The sequence below is a fragment of the Leopardus geoffroyi genome, chromosome B3, assembly GCF_018350155.1.
Source record: "Leopardus geoffroyi isolate Oge1 chromosome B3, O.geoffroyi_Oge1_pat1.0, whole genome shotgun sequence".
NCBI lineage: Eukaryota > Metazoa > Chordata > Mammalia > Carnivora > Felidae > Leopardus > Leopardus geoffroyi.
The window spans coordinates 107,002,863-107,022,369 of record NC_059337.1 but is presented as its reverse complement, the minus strand read 5'-3'; the positions used below and the strand labels follow the sequence as shown (position 1 = coordinate 107,022,369).

The 19,507-nt window shown below is 34.4% G+C and overlaps 1 protein-coding gene and 1 long non-coding RNA gene across 12 annotated transcripts in view; one reads left to right on the top strand and one right to left on the bottom strand.

Moving 5' to 3' along the window:
• The window catches only part of LOC123583932, a 100,363-nt gene that overhangs the window by 6,743 nt on the left and 74,113 nt on the right, over positions 1-19,507 (top strand). For all 7 annotated transcript variants that reach the window (XR_006705059.1, XR_006705062.1, XR_006705058.1 and 4 more), the window contains 2 exons: positions 5,405-5,491; positions 8,281-8,442. This is a non-coding gene — a long non-coding RNA (uncharacterized LOC123583932). The remainder of the gene's footprint in view (positions 1-5,404; positions 5,492-8,280; positions 8,443-19,507) is intronic.
• Positions 10,250-19,507, bottom strand: part of LRRC9 (leucine rich repeat containing 9) — a 119,509-nt gene continuing 110,251 nt past the window's right edge. For 3 of the 5 annotated variants that reach the window (XM_045451134.1, XM_045451136.1, XM_045451137.1), the window contains 2 exons: positions 18,696-18,864; positions 10,252-10,763 (listed from right to left, as the gene is read on the bottom strand). In XM_045451134.1, coding sequence (XP_045307090.1) covers positions 10,706-10,763; positions 18,696-18,864 — 227 coding nt within the window. In that variant the 3' untranslated portion in view covers positions 10,252-10,705. Of the gene's footprint in view, positions 10,764-17,538; positions 17,852-18,695; positions 18,865-19,507 lie in introns of those variants that run through there. The other 2 variants (XM_045451138.1, XM_045451135.1) reach the window with 2 other exon arrangements.

Here is a 19,507-nt window from a genome sequence, read left to right as displayed (position 1 = left end):
AACCAATCTACAGAAACAAATGTTAGAATAATTATCAGTCTTCAAAGTTAAAATTCTGTTACATATGAACTTCAAGCCAAATATTGGATTCACATTTTTACATAGAAATTTTCCTCCTAAAATACTTTGTAATTAGTGGAAAATGTAACCAGAAAGAGCAGCATGCAAGAAAGAGATGCATTAACTTGTGGAAGCAACCGTGTATTAAGAAACAAACAGGAGAGATGGGTTGGGGATGGGTTAAATAGGTGATGGGGATTAAGGAGGGCACTTGTGATGAGTACTGAATGTGTTAAGTGTTGAATCACTAAATTGTACACCTGAAATGAATGTTACACTGTATGTTAACTGGTATTAATAAAAACTTAAAGAAACTATGGATCATTTTTATTTGTGGTTTTTGTATAAAACTAGCCTATGGATTTTTTTTCCCTGTAAGCCGTTTCCCTTATAACTTTTTCTCTTGGCAAAAATAATGAATAAAATTTTAGAGACAAGCTTTTTTTTTAAGGGCACATATCACCTAACACATGTAATAAAACCAAAAAAAACTCATGTTCTATGTTGAAAAAATCAAATGAAAATATTTTTATTCTGAATTGCTCAATTAGCTTAGAGGCATACACTTTTAATTGCACAATTCAGTCAGTATCCCTGTGCAACTTGTTCTTCTATCATTCGCACGCCTAAATATACTCTGGTCTAGAACACTGGACCGTGAAATCCTAAAAGTTACACTTAACTCTATGAAAAGACTTCTTTTTAAATCTGTGTCTCTTTTCCCCAACATTTTCTTTAAAAATATACATCCTAAACATATGTACCTGAATGTGATGTGGAATCCTTTTTATCCTTTTTCTTCTGGAGCACATAGTGAATATTTGCCTCATGAGAAAGTGAACAAGGAGAGCCCTAAGCTAATTTCCTTTCCTTTTGATTATAGCACGAATATCCCATCCATTACTATCTCCTCTCAAAAGGACTCATTCTGTTCAGAAACAAAAGCAATGCTACCTGAGAACATTCTGAAATATTTTGTCCTCTTTTCATAATCCCTATTTACTAGACTCTGCAAATATTTTCTTCACCTCCTTATCAAATTTTAACTCAATAAGTGATATCTTCCTTCTTGGATGAATGGACATGGGAACTTCAGATTACAGTAGTGGAAATTTAAAAAAACAGTGCTTTTTAGTGTGAAGGAAATTCATGCAAATTTTTAATGTGTATAAGTTTTCTAAGTAACCACACATTAAGTATGAGAATGGACTTTATTATTAAGCAGGACTTAACAAAACATGATTATCATTGGAAAACTAAATTCTGCTGACTTTAGTATTGACCACTTCTCCTGGGACAGTGATTTATGTCAGTGTTAACATTAGGTAATTTGTCACTTTAATCAGAATTCATTAACAATTTACTTTTTGAGGGCTCTGTCTTTAAGGTCAATTAAATAAAAATGTTAAAGCCAGTGTTGTTAAGATTTCTGCTACCTAATAGTCACGTTATTTTATGTTCAGCCTCTTTGATTAAAAGTAATGGTCAAAGATGTTAAAGCCCTGGAAGGTGATTTTGAATCTGGAGAAGTGCTGGAGCTACCCAGGCAGCAATCAGAAACAATTAGGAAAAATGTACCAAATGCTTCATTCTTTCTCTAGGCTGCATGACAAATTACATTTAATATTTCAGGCTTGTTGCATTTTAAAATAAGGCCTCCAACACGAAGCAATTTTCAAGACAACTCCAATCAAAAGATATTGCTTAAAATTTTTCTATTGCCATAGAAATGAAAAGAGTGATTGTCTATGTTGATTAACTTGAAGATTGCTTTGGGAAGAATTTGACAGTTTTGTAACATTCCCATTATAATTTACAACCCGTGAAGAATTGAATACTACACTGAATATCAGGATACTTTGTCTTCCTTTTTATCTGATAATTTTATTCTAGTACTTTAACATGAAGAGGATGTCCTTTTAATGTATATTTTAATGCATATATAATTTACGTTTACCATGTTCTTTAAAATCCTCAATTAGATTAAACAAAATAAATGTATAGCATAATATATATATTTATATACAAAAAATATTTATTGATTCCTACTGTGCAAAATTTTATACAAAGATGGAAAGGAAACATTATTTAATGTCAAAGAACCCATGGTTTAATGGATAGAAATTCACAAGAAAAATGAACAAAATAAGATAAAACTTAGAGTCAATTCCATTTTGGTTTGGAGGTGAGGATGGCTGATACTATTTTGTTTGCTGATCCATAAATGCTAAGTAAAGGTTTAATCTACCCAATACTACAAAAGATGGCAAGTTAGGAAAGTGATCCCACAATACTATTTTATGTTTAGAATGAAATATTATAATTGAGTGAAATTACATTACACTTGGCAATGGATAGGAAAATGTTTAAATACCAAGAAAGACCTTTATGCTGGCATGATTCATTTTTTATGAACCTTCCGATTTGCAAGCCAAATTTTTCATTGCTTTAAAATAGTTTAACCCCATCTAAAATGCACTGTCTGTCATAAATTAGCAACCACATAAGATTGGGTAATGGTGAAGATTCAGTTAAATGCCATTCTTATTTATTCATTCATGAATTCAATTGGTAAACACGTATTGTGTGTTTACTAGGTGATAGCTTGTTAGAGAATTAGAGATGCATGGAAAGATAACTACCTCCTGTCAAGGGTCATTCTGGTGAGATTGCTAGGGTAATAGAAACCGTTATGACCCCTTTGGAAATAAATGTAGTAATATTTGTCAACAACTCTATAAAAACATGTAAACTTTTTAACTGATTAATACCTTCCTACAGAAAGTATTCCTCAGAAGAAAAAGGACTTATGAACATATGTTGTTTATTGCATACTTTTAATTACATAAAATTGGAAGCCACTTGAATGTTCAAATGTCTAATGATTAAGAAAAAAATAGTATTTCCCTTTGGTTGAATATAATACATTAAAATGATATTTTTGGGCTTTGTAATATGGAAAATGCTCAAGATGTAGAATGCAGAAAAAATCAAAAATTGTATAAAGTATTACAGTTCTGTGAGATATACAAATGAGAAGACTTAGATTTTAGAAAACGATAGCTGTATTAGCATGGTTAGATGATCGTTTCAATGTTTTTGAAACATTTAAAAATAATAAAACATTTCAATGTATAGAAGTAGTTCTCAATTGGAACCCTTGTGCATTGTTTGTAGGAATATAAAATGGTGCAGCTGTTGTGGAAAATGGTATGGCGGTTACTCAAAAAATTAAACATAGAATTACCATAAAATCCAGAAATTCTACTTCTGGGTATATTCCCCATGATGCGAAAGCAGGGATTGAAGAGATACTTGTACACTGATTTTCATAGCAGCATTATTTACAACAGCAGCATTATTCCATTAAAGGTGGCAGCAAACCAAGTGTCCATTGATGGATGAATGGATAAGCAAAATGTGGTATGTACATACAATGGAATATTACTCAGCCTTGGGAGGAAATTCTGATACATGCTACAACATGGGTGGACTTTGAAGACAATGCTAAGTGAAATAAACCAGTCACAAAAAGACAAATACTGTATGGTTCTATCTATAGGAGAGTAATCAAATTCATAGAGACAGAAAGTAAAGTGGCTGCTGCCAGGCTGTTGCCTTAGAAAAGGAGGAATGGGGAAGTTATTGTTTAATGGGTACAGAGTATCAGTTTTGGAAGGTGAAAAGAGATCTGGAGATAGTGGTGATAGTTAAACAATACTGTGAATATTCTTAATGCCATTGATCTGTACAATTAAAAATGGTTCATACGGTAAATTTTATGTGTATTTCACCACAATTCAAAAAAATAAAAGATTAAGATGGTAAATTTTATGTTCTGTATATTTTATTACATAATAAAAAAATTTTAAGTGGTTGCAGCTATGGATTGATTACTAGATATACATCAAAAGTTGAAAGAAGAGTTAGTCAATAGATTTAAAAGTACACTACAGTGAAAAAATGAAATACATAAGGCAATTGGAAAAAGAATTTTAAGATGAGTATCCTCAAATTATATGGCGTTATGCTCGAATGTATGATTTGAAACTTATTCTACTTTTCATGCTGTTCTAAGCTCATGTATGTTGGCAGTAGCAAAAAAATGTAACTGTCAGACTGAAATGAACTCTTAATGTTCAATCACAGTTTTAGAGATGCTGTGTTAGAGGTGAGAAACCAGAGTTTCCAGAGAAGTTACGATTTTATAGATATATAATGATAAATCTGACAATGGATCCTTTGACTTTTATTATGACATTATTTAAGCTTTATACCACCTGATGCAGGCCAGATTCTAATTTTTAAAATAATTAACCTTATTAAAAGAATTAACCTTATGAAACATTTATTTCCTATTTTTTTTTAATTTTTAAAAAATGTTTATTCAGTTTTGAGAGACAGAGACAGAGCGCAAGTGAGGGTGGTGCAGAGAGAGAGGGAAACACAGAATCCGAAGCAGGCTTCAGGCTCTGAGCTATCAGCACAGAGCCTGACATGGGGCTCAAACTCACGAACCGTGAGATCATGACCTGAGCCGAAGTCAGACACTTAACCAACTGAGCCACCCAGGCACCCCTCTTACTTCTTTCCTATTAAGAAATTCTTGTATCAAACATGGATTTGATGGTATGACTTTAATCTAGGATTTTTACTCCTGCTTTTGACTTTCTCAAGCAATTAACTTAACAGCTTTTCTTTCCCCAGGCCATAGTTCCTTTGATTCTAAGAGGAGTTGCATTTTCTTTACTTTTAAAACTAATCTGTTTTATGAATTGATGACCCAATATACTTCCTACTCCTGCTGTGGGAAGTGGGGATACTGTATTTCTTCATTACTCTTTGTTAGAACTCAAAACAGAAAGTATATTTCTTCTAGATCTTATGCATTGCACTATGTCAGAATACTTTGGGTTGCAAATGACAGAACTTGAACTCCCCAAAAGATGTATTAGCTCACATAATTGAGAAGTTCAAGAGTAGATCTTAAGACTGCATTAAAAAAAAAAAAAGCACCCAGAGGCTCAAAGACCACTATTAGGACTTTCTCCACTCTTGGTTTGCATTGCTTTATTCTTCAAAGAGATTCTTTCCTAGTGTCAGGAGGCAAATGCCTTCAGAGGCTTCATACTCACACATCCTTCCAGTTAAGAAGAACAAACTGAGGGTTTATGGGGGGTGGGAGGGAGGGGTGGGTGGGTGATAGGTATTGAGGGCACCTGTTGGGATGAGCACTGGGTGTTGTATGGAAACCAATTTGACAATAAATTTCATTAAAAAAAAAAAAAAAGAATTGCAGTTGAAGAAAAAAATCACTCTGCCAATGTCCATGTCTCAACTTCAGGTCCTGTGTGCCTACCCCTGTCATCGGCAGCCCCCACACTAATATAGAGTTGAGGAAGAGTTTCCCAAAGGAATCTGAAGAAAGAAGGTAGAAAATTACCTACCTTACAAAATAACAAACTCCCATAGTTTACCCACCTTCTAGTGAAGCCACTTTTTAAAAACTTCTAGATAAATATCAATATTTCTGTTCAACTCCATTAAAATAGTTTAGGGGTGCCTGGGTGGCTTGGGTTAAGCATCTGGCTTTTGATTGTGGCTCAAGTCATGATCTCATGGTTGTGAGATCACTGCGTTGGGCTCCCAGCTGAGTGTGGAGCCTGCTTGGGATTCTCTCTCCCTCCCTCTCTCTCTGCCCCTCTCCTACTCATGCTGTCTCTTCCTCAAAATAAATAAAATACAATACAAAAACATAAAATAGTTTAAATCATTTCATGTACTGCATATTTGTCATCTTTCCGCTGCCCACTCTGTTTTATTTTTGAGAAAGCGAGAGTGAGAGTGGAGGAGGGGCAAAGGGAAAGAGAGAGAAAAAGAGTGAGAGAGAAAGAATCTTAAACAGTCTCCATAGCCAGCCAAAGCCTAAACACAGGGCTCAGTCTCACGACCAAGTGCCAGAAGCTTAACCAACTGAGCTGCCCAACATTCGAATCCTTTTCTTTTGTTTGCCACTGTGGAAGCATCAGTGGGCAGGCCACAACTCTCACGGAAAGGTGAAAAATACCAATGCTTATTTTAAACTCTCCTAATTAAGGTTTTGGCAGGCAGTGTAAGTTTGGCCATCTTCCTGGGGCTTTCAATGTAATCATGGGCAGTGAAGCAGTAGGAATAGTTAGAATCCATTCTAATGGCAGCAGGAACATCCAAGGCCCAGTAACACCCAGGTAGCAGCAGGGCATTGGTACCCTAATTTATTCCAATGTCATGACAACACCTGTGATTTTAACCGCTCAGCTCTCCATGGAGCTCATTCTGTGAGCCTGGATTTCTAGCCTTCCTGTTGATTGTGTGAACTGTTCACATTGGTGAATACTGTTAACTAATCTACAGACGTTATCAGATTTCACTAGTTTTCCCACTCATGTACTTTTCCTGGTCCAAGATCCAATTCAGAATCCCCATATTACACTTAGTTGTCATGTCTCCTTAGTTTTCTCCAATCTATGGCAATTTCTCAGTTTTCATTATTCAATGCCCTTGACCTTTTTATTTGTATTTTTTTTAAGTTTATTTATTTTGAGAGAGACAGAGAGCATGAGAAGGGGAGGGGGAGAGAGAGAGGGAGAGAGAGAGGGAGAGAGAGAGGGAGAGAGAGAATTCCAGGCAGGTTCTGCATTGTCAGCTTGGAGCCAGAAGTGGGGCTTGAACCCATGAACCGTGAGATCATGACCTGAGCTGAAATTGAGAATTGGAGGCTTAACCCACTAAGCCACCCAGGTGCCCCTCAATGCCCTGACCTTTTTAAAAAGTCATTGGCCTGTTACATGTAGAATGGCCCTTAGTTTCAGTTTTTCTGGTATTTTCTCATGATCAGATTATGTATTTTTGGTGAGATTATCACAGAACTGATGTGCTCTTATTAGTGCATTACATCAGGGTATTGATATAGTTTATTGGTGACATTAAATTTGATCACTTAAAGTGGTGTTTACCAGGTTTTTCTACTGCAAAGTTACAATTGTTCTATTTGTGGTTAAAAAGTATCTTGTGGGGCAATTCTTAGAGGCCATTCTAATATGCTGCTTTTACGCTGCTTATACTGACATCTGTTAATTTTATCCAGAGATGGATTTATCTAGTATTCTTTACATGTTCCAGTGTGTTTTTTCCACATCCCCAAGCAATTCTCCCAATTCTCAGTAAACCAACTAGGTGTTTCACAAATTTAACTCAGTTTTGACACTGTCTCTCTGGAGATAGCTTCAGATCCCACAGGTTGAGAGCTCAATCTCACAAGACTGGCCCTATTTCAGACACCAGCCTGAAGTTCAGGTTGTTACCTGTGCTTTTGACTCTTTGGCTATAAATTGGAGATTCCCACAACCCACTCCTCAGATTTGACTAATTTGCTCAGGTAGCTCACAGAACTCAGAGAAACATTTACTTGGTTTACCAGCTTCTTATAAAAGATATTATGAAGATAGAGACGAAGAAGAGGTACACGGAGCAAGGTCCAAAAGTGTCCCTAGTGTAGGAGCTTCTGTCCCTGTGGAACTGGGTGTGCCAACCATCCTGCCATGTGGGTTTAACAACCTCAAAGCTCATCAAGCCCTCACTGAAGAGTTGTTCTAGATCTCTACTCTCCAGCTTTCACCCTGCTTCCCCTTCCCAGAGGTTGTAAGTGGGGTTGAAAGTCCCAACCCTCTAATCACTTGGTCTTTCTGATGACCAGTTCCATCCAGATGCTCTCTAGGAGCCCCACCCTGGGTCACCTCATTAGCATAAACTCGGATGTGCTCTAAAGGGGTTCCTTACGAATGACAAAAGATACTCATATCACTCAGGAAATTCTAAGAGTTTTTGGAGCTTTGTGTCAGAAACCAGGGAAAAAGATCGAATATATTTCTTCTTATACCACAGTTTATTGAATGCAGGAGACAATTATGTACTCTGATTAGAAACAAAGATTTTGTAAAGGTGAACCTGATTAGAAATTCCTTTCATCAGTAAGTTAAAGATATGTCTGAGATGTTTGCAAAAGTCACAGGAAAATTGTGTGCAAATGTTAAATTATTTGTGGCATTTTCTACTGCTGCTGAGAAGAGCATAGATGTACAATCCAGTTATCTCTATTTGTGGGGTCAGTATGATTCTTGATGGGAGCAAGGAACTTCTGTGTTGACTCTTACTTCTAATCCCACTTTTCTCTTTGTGCAGAGTAAACCTGGGCCCACAGCAAAGGATGGGGAAAGCTATGTAAACAAGGAGCTACAATTCCTTCAATCCCCAGCCAGCTTACACTTGACAGGAAGATAATAAGCAACTACATTTTCTCCATGCAAAAACCCTTCCAGGTTGTGAGTGCCATAAATATAACGGGTAAGTTAGTATGGATACATAGCACTTAATTACCTTATCTGATTAAAAAGAGTACAAACCACTCTCAAACAACATCCCTAGATGTTTTCCCAAGGTAGAGCTAGCCAGACCGTGAGTTACTTTGCCTGTGATTGTCATGTACTTCATGTGCATGAGTTTTGTGTTTTGTTTTTGTTTTCATTATAATACCACTTTCATTGGTGAGGTTCCCATTGCCAGGACAACTAAGAGTAGTCACGAGGTTAATCTTTACCAAAACCATAATCCTTGGCAGGTAGTATCCTTAATTTTCTTACTCCTTGGGTTGAAAAAATGCAAAACACTCTTTACTTCTCTTGGATCTCCTATTTTGTCTAACTTTCCTCAAAAGTTTCTATGCATATACTTCTTGAATTTACTAATCAAACTCATTTTATTGCTACTAATTTTGATAAAAAACAATCTTTAATACACTATGTTCCCTTTAGATTAATAGAACTTTACTAAGTGTTTTGGACAGTAAAGTAGCACGTAAATTATTTTTGTGTTTGGGAAAGACATGAAAATCTTCAGGTAGGAACTTCTAGATTAAGATAGGCAAATGAATCACTATCCCCCAATTTCTAACATAATAATCAACAACTACAACAACAGGAATAATAAAAAAAAAATCACCATCAGCAACTACAGAGAAGGGCCATTAGCTTCAAACACTGGCCACCAATAAAAGAAAGAGAAAAATTCTGAGCATAGCATAGAGCAATAGTTAGTAAGATTTAATAATAAAGAAAAAGAATTCTTTAGGCTTTCAGCCCCAAATAGAAAATTACCTACAATCGAGGGGGAAACTCTACAGTACAGGTGGGGGTGGAATGGAACTGAGAACTTAATGAACCAGATCCACAATACTATAGGTTGTTGTGCTGCACGATATGTTTGGTGTTTAGTCAACCACGGTTTTGTAGAGAGTTTTTTCAACCAGGAAAATTGATTTGTGCAAATCATCCACAAAATTCTTGGCTCAGATCACTAGTGAAGATTGCTTTAAGGACAGCCTTTTGGGCCGATACTACATCTAAATGCTCTGAAAATTTCTCTGGAAAAACATTCCCTAGTAGTTACTCAGACATATTGTTTACTCAATCCTAGAGAAATTTTATCTTTGCAAGTTTGATAAGAAGTAATCTAGTCTCCTTACTTAGGCTAAAATGTATTTCCAGAAAAGCAAGTGGTGGCCAGCATGACACTTCTAACAATGGGGAGTTAAAGACTAGATTGCAATGTTTACATGATTTCAAACTTTATGAACATGAAATAATTGTGCAGTTAGTTTTCCCAATTTTGATAATGAGAATGAATTGTTATAAATGGAATTTAGTGAATTGAGAAATAAAGTTTCATTGAAATACCAGAATTTTATAGACATTGCAGGAGTAGTATGTAAAAACTGCAAAGATTTTATCCATAATTAGTTCCTATGTTTGTGAACACATTTTTTTTTTTTTTGGCCACAATACTAATTAAAAAATGTAGTTCCTAGAATTCAAGTCTATATTTCATGCTGCACATCACAACTCCAGCCTTACATTAACATCTTGCTGTAGGGGCGCCTGGGTGATTCAGTCGGTTGAGCATCCGACTCTTGATTTTGGCTCAGGATCATGTTCCCAGGGTCATGGGATCAAGCCCTGCATTGGGCTCTGTGCTGAGTGTGGAGCCTCCTTGGGATTCTCTCTCTCTCTCTCTCTCTCTCTCTCTCTCTCTCTCTCTCCCTCTCCCTCTCCCTCTCCCTGGCTCATGCACATGCAATCTCTCTCTCTAAAATAAAAAACAAAACAACAACAAAAAACACATCTTTCTGTGGAAGAAAAAGGTGTCAGGTGTCAGTTTCAAACCAGATGAGTGATCATAAAAGACCAGCATTGGTGATACATTACGAATCTGCAACAGCCTCAGGCCTGAAGTGTAAGAGGTGGGAGTTTGTGAGAATCCAGAAAGTTTTAGGAGAGCGCAAGAGGAGCTGGGGCCCTTGTAAAGGAATACAGTTTCTACTAAAGCCTAAATTTTGTTCATTCTTACTCTCTTTGATATACTACAGTGTCTTCCATTGGCTAACCCAACTGCCAGATAGAACAAGAACCCTGGTTGATGTTGTCCATGAGTCATTCTCTAGAGTCACAAATCAGGAAAATGGTGCAAAGTAGATATGGGAGGGCAAATAGAAACTAGCACATTTTATTTCAGTGAAAGTGCAGTTGATTATATTTCTGGCTGTGAATTTTTCTTATATCTGGTCTCCTTCATATTTGGCAGGTCCCTGAAGTCTTCTAAGTTTGTAATTCCTAGAGGAAATAATTTCATAGATCTTGGGATTGGTTCTGATATTGCTTTCTTTGTTATACTGATATGTTCAATTGAAGATTTTATAACTGTATATAATTGAGGTTTTGGCCTCCCAGATGGTGAGGTATACATCTTTTATAAGTGCAAAAGAACAATAAGGGTATAATGTCATGAAATAGAAGTGATCTATTATGTGGGAGGACAGCTCTTTGATTTATATTACTCTTTTTGTTACTTGTGTATCCTCTATTCTTTGCTATAACATTATTCATGTGTTTACCTCTTTAATATATAGGCCATTTAGCTGTGGTAAGCTTGATCACACATGCAAATGAATAAGTGATAAATATCAAAGGAATAGTATCAGTGTTTAAAAACTTGAAACAGTTCCATGATACTGGGAGCTCTTCATTGTTGAAGTCTGTTGTAGCTACCCTTTAAATCTTTGATAATGTCAGTATTGGTCAGTTAATGCTTAAGTCTAAAGAGAATAAATAAGTATTTAAAGTATGTAGTAAGAAAAAAGGATGATGATTTTATAACTTAACATTCTCATAATTATTCTTTTTGAGAGTTAATAGCCCAACCTGCTCATGTTTGGACTTTAGTCTTACTTAGTTTCTATTTATAGATGTTTTAGATCTGTTTCCACAGATATACTCCTACCTTCATTAAACATAATAATAATATAACATCAGACCTTGGCTATAAGCAGCGTTCAAGGTGATATCCTCTGTACAAGATACATGCCACACACTTCCTTCAGCTACGTTTTTCTGAAATTGTAAATCATGCACAACTGTCGCCCAGTCAGCATAAATCATTGAAGATAAAATTTTATTTATTCTAATTACTAAATCAGGAAAGTATATCAACATATTCAGTAAAAGTTTTCCAAAAATGTAAAAAAAAAAAACCTCTTCTGATTGACTACTAGCTAATAAAAAATAATGTAGCCATTCAATCATTTCACAGCATTCTTGTCTATGAGTTACATGTGTTATTCTAGATTAGTTTTCTTTTTCAAGTTTTTGTACTTGCACACTTGCATCTTTGTTACTAAGTTAGCCTTTTTTGTTCTTGGAGAATGGGAAGTTTGACATACTTAGTGTGCTGTGGGCTGTAAACTATAGTATTAAATTGTTACAATTATGTGAGATCTATATGTTGTATTTTTACTTTCATGTATATGTGTATGAATATGTGGTATGTCCATGTGAAATTTATAGATGTACACTGTGTTGCTTAAAAACTCCAAAGGTGGCAATTTAAAGACTATTTCATTGCAAATAATGGCTTAATGCCTAAAACTGAACAGAGTCCTTCGCAAGGTAAATTAACCAGGGAAATATGCCAATTTTGACTTCATTTCCATCCTATTGAATGACTGCATTCATTCTCTTTAGATTTAAAGCTCTTCAATCTACTGTTCCTCAACACTCTTTATAGAATTCCAGCTTGCTTTTCACCTTTTAACAGTTTAACATAGATGGCTGGATCAAGTCCATTGTTCCAATTGTATGTAGCTTAAAAAGCTCTGCAGTATTTTACTCTTTCCATTGTATCTGGCTTCCCTGAGTGCTCTGCTCACTGCATTTTACTCCTACTCTCCCTGTTTTCTAAACCCATTTATGCCTATTCTTTCTCAAGACACTTGTTCGTCTGGGAGCTCAAATTGACTTCTCCGCATTCTATTTCCTTAACTAAAAATGCACCATTAAGGTTGATTGAACTCTTTTAAAGCACTTCATAAAAAAAAAAAAAAAAAAAAAAAAAAAGAAAGACCATAAGAAAGTAGGCTACCAGTGTTTGTAAATACCTGTTCTCAGCCAAATTGATGGGAAGGAATAAGAAATAATTGGAAACTTAAAAATGTTATTGATATATTTTTTTATAGATTAGTCTCTTTTGGTTGTTCTTTGAGAAACATACTGGCAGAACATTTTGAGGAAAGGGGGCATTATGTTATAATTAAAGATGGATCAAATAGTACAGCCAAACTGTTAAAATTATCTAAAACATTTTCTAGAAAAAATGTTTTAAAATAAGCAAGTTGTAAAACATGTAGATCCCTGATTAAAATCTACAGTTTTTAAACCATATGATCTTATTTTTTTTCTATTTAAAATATAGATACTGTTACTTAAAAATAGATGTAACCATAAATGGTTTACAAAAATAGGAAGATCATCACTAACCTTTTTTTCTCTTTGTAATGTTTAAAAATGTAACTCTGCTGGTATGAAATATATTTAAACATTTGTAAGTTAATTAACAGAATTTTATTCAGAGCCTATGGGAACACTCTTATTTTAAATGATACAATATAAGGAAACATCTATTCTAATTTTAAACTTAGCATTTCAGAATCACATGTATTTTATATGGAAAATGATGATATTGATGAGTTGGCCTTTGATTTACTTAAGAGACCATATAGTTAAGGTGTGGTCTAATACATAAAACATAAGTGATAAATAATGTGGTTTCAGATAATTACCACTTTCAAAGCTACTTCTGAGTTCCTTAGAATATACTATTCTATTTTGAGGTTACAGCATTTCATGTTTTGGCTATAAAATCATTCATTTTATCTTAATTGTAAGGAAAAATCATCACCAAAACAAAATTTAAAGATAAAAAGTGCACAGATTTGGTCTGAGAAATGTCTTTTCAGTAGTTTACAAAGTATTTTTATTCACAAATTAAAGACAAAGAATAATAAAGAATATTATAATTCATATTCTTATACGATAAAAACTTCCAGAAATAAAATATTACTAATAAAATAACTGTGTGCTTCTTGCTGACCTAGTTCTAATAAAAGGCAGCTGTGAGCTAAAATTGCAATTTTGATACTTTTTTCTTTAAAAATATTTCAAAAAAAATTTTTTTTTTTTCAATGTTTATTTATTTTTGGGACAGAGAGAGACAGAGCATGAACGGGGGAGGGGCAGAGAGAGAGGGAGACACAGAATCGGAAACAGGCTCCAGGCTCTGAGCCATCAGCCCAGAGCCTGACGCGGGGCTCGAACTCACGGACCGTGAGATCATGACCTGGCTGAAATCGGACGCTTAACCGACTGCGCTACCCAGGCGCCCCTCTTTAAAAATATTTCAACTGAGGTGCCTGGCTGGATCAGTGGGTAGAATATGTGACTCTTGATCTAGGGGTTGTAAGTTAGAGCCCCACGTTGGGTGTAGAGATTACTTTAAAAAAATCTTTAAAAATATTTTATTAGTGAAGGTAAATGCAGAGAGATGAATAAGAAGAGTAATTAAGCACTTGGAGGTCATCCAGAAGCTCTAAGTATTATGGTAAGAGGAATAAAAAAAACCCAGCCAGTTTCTTTCTCATAAAAAGAACTGATTTGATCAGATTCATTGAATAACCAACAGAACTTGGCTGTAAGTGTTTGCTTCTACTCTTATAGAACTGTAAATAATTTACTTCTTTTTATGTAGGTAACATTTAATTGAAGCTAAGAGCCCATAGCATGACTAACAAACAGTAAGATCTAATGTTTAAAAACATTAAACAGTTTTTATAATGTATGAAATATTATGAATAAAGAGTGAAATGGCATGTTACTTAAATGCAAGAATTATTTTAAAACTGGCCATGAGTGCCTGCGAACATACACACAGTGCATACTAAATATTCTAGGCAAAAATATGTGCATGGCCATTGTTAATTTTGTGTCAACAATCAGAGAAGTCTAGAACAATACAAAAAGAAGCAAATAATAAAGTTCTTATTGGATAATTACTTTATTATGGTCAATCTTCATATACAGAAATCAGAAGATCACTTTGACATCATCTATATTCAGTTCAGCGTTACAGACTCCTAACCTATAAAGTGCCCTAACTTTAGTTTTCAAGGTTGTTTGTGGAATTGTTTTTTAATTTAAAACAAGTCTATATTCATGCATATGACTGCATGCAAAATAAATCTGTCAGGACATTTGCTGGGGGCAAAGAACTAATTTTACTGTGGAAATTATGCATTTTCCTTAAGCTAAATATACTGGAAGAGGATGAATAGTTTATAGCTTTTACATACATTAGGGCTCTACTACTGCTGATTACATATTAGTAATAATTAAATGTCAGTTCACTTGTAGTAATTGAAAAAGTAATGAATTTGGAGTGGAAAAAACCTAGGATGTGGTATGATATCTACTCTTTTCCTTGAGCCAGTTTATTTATAAATGGAGACAATAAATGTCTTATCTACTTCATAGAGTGGTATTAGGATAAACCATGTAAAATACAGGCTAGTAGTTTGTAAATTTAAAGCACTATTTGCCTGTTTTGTTGTAATGAGTTGGGAGGTATGTTACAAATAATTTGTAACTATAACTTAAAATTGCTCAGTTTGTGAATTACTTACTTAAATAATTTAGGGCAGATCTAAAGTCACTCCTAGGAGTGCCTGGGTGGTTCAATCAGTTGGGCATCAACTCAGCTCAGGTCACGATCTTGTGGTCCGTGGGTTCAAGCCCCACATCAGGCTCTGTGCTGGCAGCTCAGAGCCTGGAGCCTGTATCTGATTCTTTGTCTCCCTCTCTGTCTCTGCCCTTCTCCCACTCCCGCTCTGTCTCTCTCAAAAATAAATAATAAAAAAAAACATTAAAAAAACATTAAAAAAATAAAGTCATTCCTATAAAAACATCTCTCATGTTCAATTACATTTTTTTGTTTTGTTGAACAGGAAAGGGATGCAGTTATAGCTATTATTTTATGAACTGCACATAACCAACAGTTTAACCTATCTAGGCATTTTCAGGGGATTATGTTGTGTATCATGTGAGTGTCATCTGCCATCATGGCAGAAAAAAATTCAGAACTGTGCAAATTACCTTAGTAATGATCTTCCTCATTGCTTTTATATGAAGTAATTTATCACATTTCCCCATTTTTAAAATGTTTTTATTTATTGAGAGAGAGAGAGAGACAGAGCGCACATGTGCGTGAGTGGGGGGAGGGAGAGGGAGACAGAGAGAGGGAGACACAGAATCTGAAGCAGGCCCCAGGCTCTGAGCTGTCAGCACAGAGCCCAACATGGGGTTGAACCTATGAACTGTGAGATCATGACCTGAGCTGAAGATGGACACTTAACCGACTGAGCCACCCAGGCGCCCCTATCACATTTTATGTTAAAATGTTCTAAAGGTTGGATCTGTGTCTATTTTCTGTATGTCACCTAATAATGCCTAAATACATGTTAATATTTTTTAATGTTATTATCAAATTATGTATTATAAATTCATTTACTTCTTTCAGGAAATTCAGATGTAATTAAAAATTTATAATAGAAATGATATCTCAAAAGTTAACAATGTGTAGTACATAAAAATCAAATGACCATCTCAAGTATATTCCAAATGGATAGGAAAAATGGTTGGAGAAAATATGCTAAATGTTAAGTGGATGCTGAATAATGAGTTATGTTTTCCTGCTTTATACTTTTCTAATTCTTGTAAATTCTTTTTGTCTAGTGAAAGCCAGTTGCACTTATTTTTCCCACCAGATTTATTATTTGAAAAGGCAATTTTCATTATAAAAGTAACATATATTCAGTATTTCATTTATACATTATCATCAAAGAAAAAAAGCTGGCGATGCCAAGTTAGTAACAAAGAATGAAGAGCAGACACTCATCCAAACACTGTAAGGGAAGCAGTTGTTAAAACTAAAGGGCAAGAAAGACATCTTCTGGACATCATAAGAACTGCAGAGTTGTTTTTTAAACAAAGGATCTTATTTTCAGCTAAGAGTAACAGTTGTTTAAAAACCACACATTAAAAAGTATAAAATCAATCTGTATTGGGTTTGAAATTTTAAGCATTACATGATTAAATCATGAGCATATATAGCATTTGAAGAAGAAAAGATACAATATTGCTGCAAACACATTGGAATTAGTTTCCAAAATATCTTTAAGCCTATTTCCAGGTAGATTAAAAAATACAAATATTTTAGTAAAAATTTATTTTCATGTAAGGAACATCTAAAATAGTATGAAAACTACATGCGGTGTTGAACCAATAGTTGGAAAATTTTAGTAGAATAATTCATGAATTGTAGAGACCATTTATATCAAAATATGATTGACAATTTAGTCATTAATTTAAAGAGCTGTATCTAATAAAACAATCAAATTCAAAACCATATTTGATTTATTTGTGATGTGCCCTAGTACTACACAGTGTAAAATTTTATAAAAATTATTTCCAGTGAAATAAATTATTAAGGATCTCAAATTTAAAAGTATCCACTCAGTTTGAACATATGTTCTTTTTAGCCTCAAACTGCTTGTACACTATGGGTACAATTAACACATTTTGTATTTGAAATAGTGCTTTTTTATTCTTAGAGCACGAATGCCTGGTTGCACCTGCAGTTAGCCACCTTCAGGAAGTGCTACTGATGCCCATAATTTGCATCTCTAAACAATTCTTAGGACAGATCTGGCTTAAGTGTACTTTTCCCCCAATTTTAGTCCTAAAAAACTAGTTTGTAATTCAATGAGCAAAGCTCAGCTTGCTTTAGTAATAGCTGTGTTTGGTAAGAAATGTATACTTTAGTTTTTGTTAACTCCAAACGAACAGATATTCAACAAATAAAGTATGCATATTTACTAGAATTACCTTTTCTTAGTATCTTCATATGACAGGCCACAATAAGAGTTTGTAACTAAATGCTTCCAATATCAGCACTTAAATATTTGATTCTCTGGACTTTGTTTTACGCTACTTCTATCTTTTCAAATTGTAGGATATAATGGTTCATGATTTTTTTAATATAGAAATTCAAATGAATAATTAAGATAATCATAAAGAAAGTTTAAGAGAGGTGATATTAAAGTAAAATTCAACCAGGGTGACAGAAATTATCATCATCTGGAACTGAAGTGCTTCAGTAAAATAAGTAACATGATTATCTTATATATTATATTTCCACCAACACTGTCTGATAATTTTGGTACAACTACTAAACAGAAATAGGTTTCTTGGTGTATATTCATTTCTCTTTAGGCAGTTACATTCGATTTGATCTTGGAAAGTGGCTGCCAGGAATTCTGTCAGAAATAAGATATTTATAAGTCAAATAATATGACTTATTTTCCTAATGGATCAGCTACTTTAAAGTCATTCTGCAGTAAATAATTTCTGTAATTTATATGTGTTCAATTCCAAAAAGACAGTGCAGTAGAGAAAATGATCCTATTTTTGGACATTTAAAAATCAGGTTATCCTGAGGACTGATAATAGGAAGGAAGTCAGTACATCAAGAGCCAGGCCTACACTAGATCTGCTGTTGAGTAGGTCACTAATAGATGAATTGGAGCTTGGCTCCAAAGAAGCTGGGGGACAGGTAACAACTGGAAATCTAGGCAGACAGGTGTTGAACAGAGTGGATTCTTAATGAGAAGTAGCAGGTTCTTAGGCACTGAGCTGGCCTCCAGGGAGAGGGTCCAGACTGGAGGAGAGGCAAGTCGGAACTACAAGAAGAGGTTTGAAGAATCGACCAAATTCTTAGTGTTTCGTGATTTCAGAGTTGAATTTATCTTGTTGTTCAAAATGTAAGTGAATCATGTTTCACATTTAGTGAGAAGTGACTTCAGAGAGAATATAATTACAATTGTTTATTTCAGTGTTCCCTCATGTAAGCATTAGGTGAGCACTATTCTACCTTGATAGCCATTTCTAAGTCTTTTTGAATTATGAAGTAAATATACTGGACTTTGGGAAAGGTTTTGTGAATGTGGGAGAAGCCTTATGCTATCTGACAGCTTCTCCCTGCTCTCAGTAAATAAATAATAGTATACAATAATGTTTTCTATTTTTATACATGACTAGCAAATTTGGGGAGTTTTTTTTTTAATGATGAGAAATGATGTTAAAACACAGAATAGTTTTTACCTTTCCTCATCTGGGTTGCTCTGGTACACTTGTGTAGTTGGAGATGTCATATTCTGATGTAATAAAAGAGACGGAGAGGGATCTATTCCTCTGAGTTGCCGAAAAGCTATTTCTGCATGGATGCTCCGAGGATTATTTGTCAGAGTCCCTGCATTCTTGTTTTTTTTGTCTGAAATTAGGAATTGTGAAAGAATGAGAAGCAGTAAGTAATGAAATGAATTAAGTAATAAAGCTTGGCTGCCCTTGAGTTGAATGTATCCTGTACATATTTCATAACATGAATTTAAAATTTTAAATAAAATTATGGAATTGGAATATATTTCTAGCACTCAATGCTGCTTAAATGTCTGAGTTAGTGAATCTATTTGATTATTTCTAGGTAATTTTTAAAAATATAAATATCTAGAGCTGTGTGCTGTAATAAATGTACAGACAAAGTGACCATAATTTTTCAAAATAAAAATTGGGGCAACATCGTCAGAAGATAGGAGAGAAATTATAAGACTTTTCAAGAAAAACCTCAAATATAGTCACAGACAAATCTTGAAGACAGATCTGAGGACATTATGGAGATGAATTCAGGATTGAACTAGTGCCAGGAAAAAAAAAAAAAAGATATTGATGCCATTCCCGAAGAGGACATTGTACTGTTAAGGAGGCTAAAAATTTGGTATGTCCTATTTTACTAATAGTTATATCTATCAGACAGAAGCATAAAAGTTCTCACCGTGACTAAAATCTTAAAGCCATTTAGTATGTAGAAGTATGAAAAATAAGTTAAAAAATAACATCTTAACAAAGTAAATGATTTG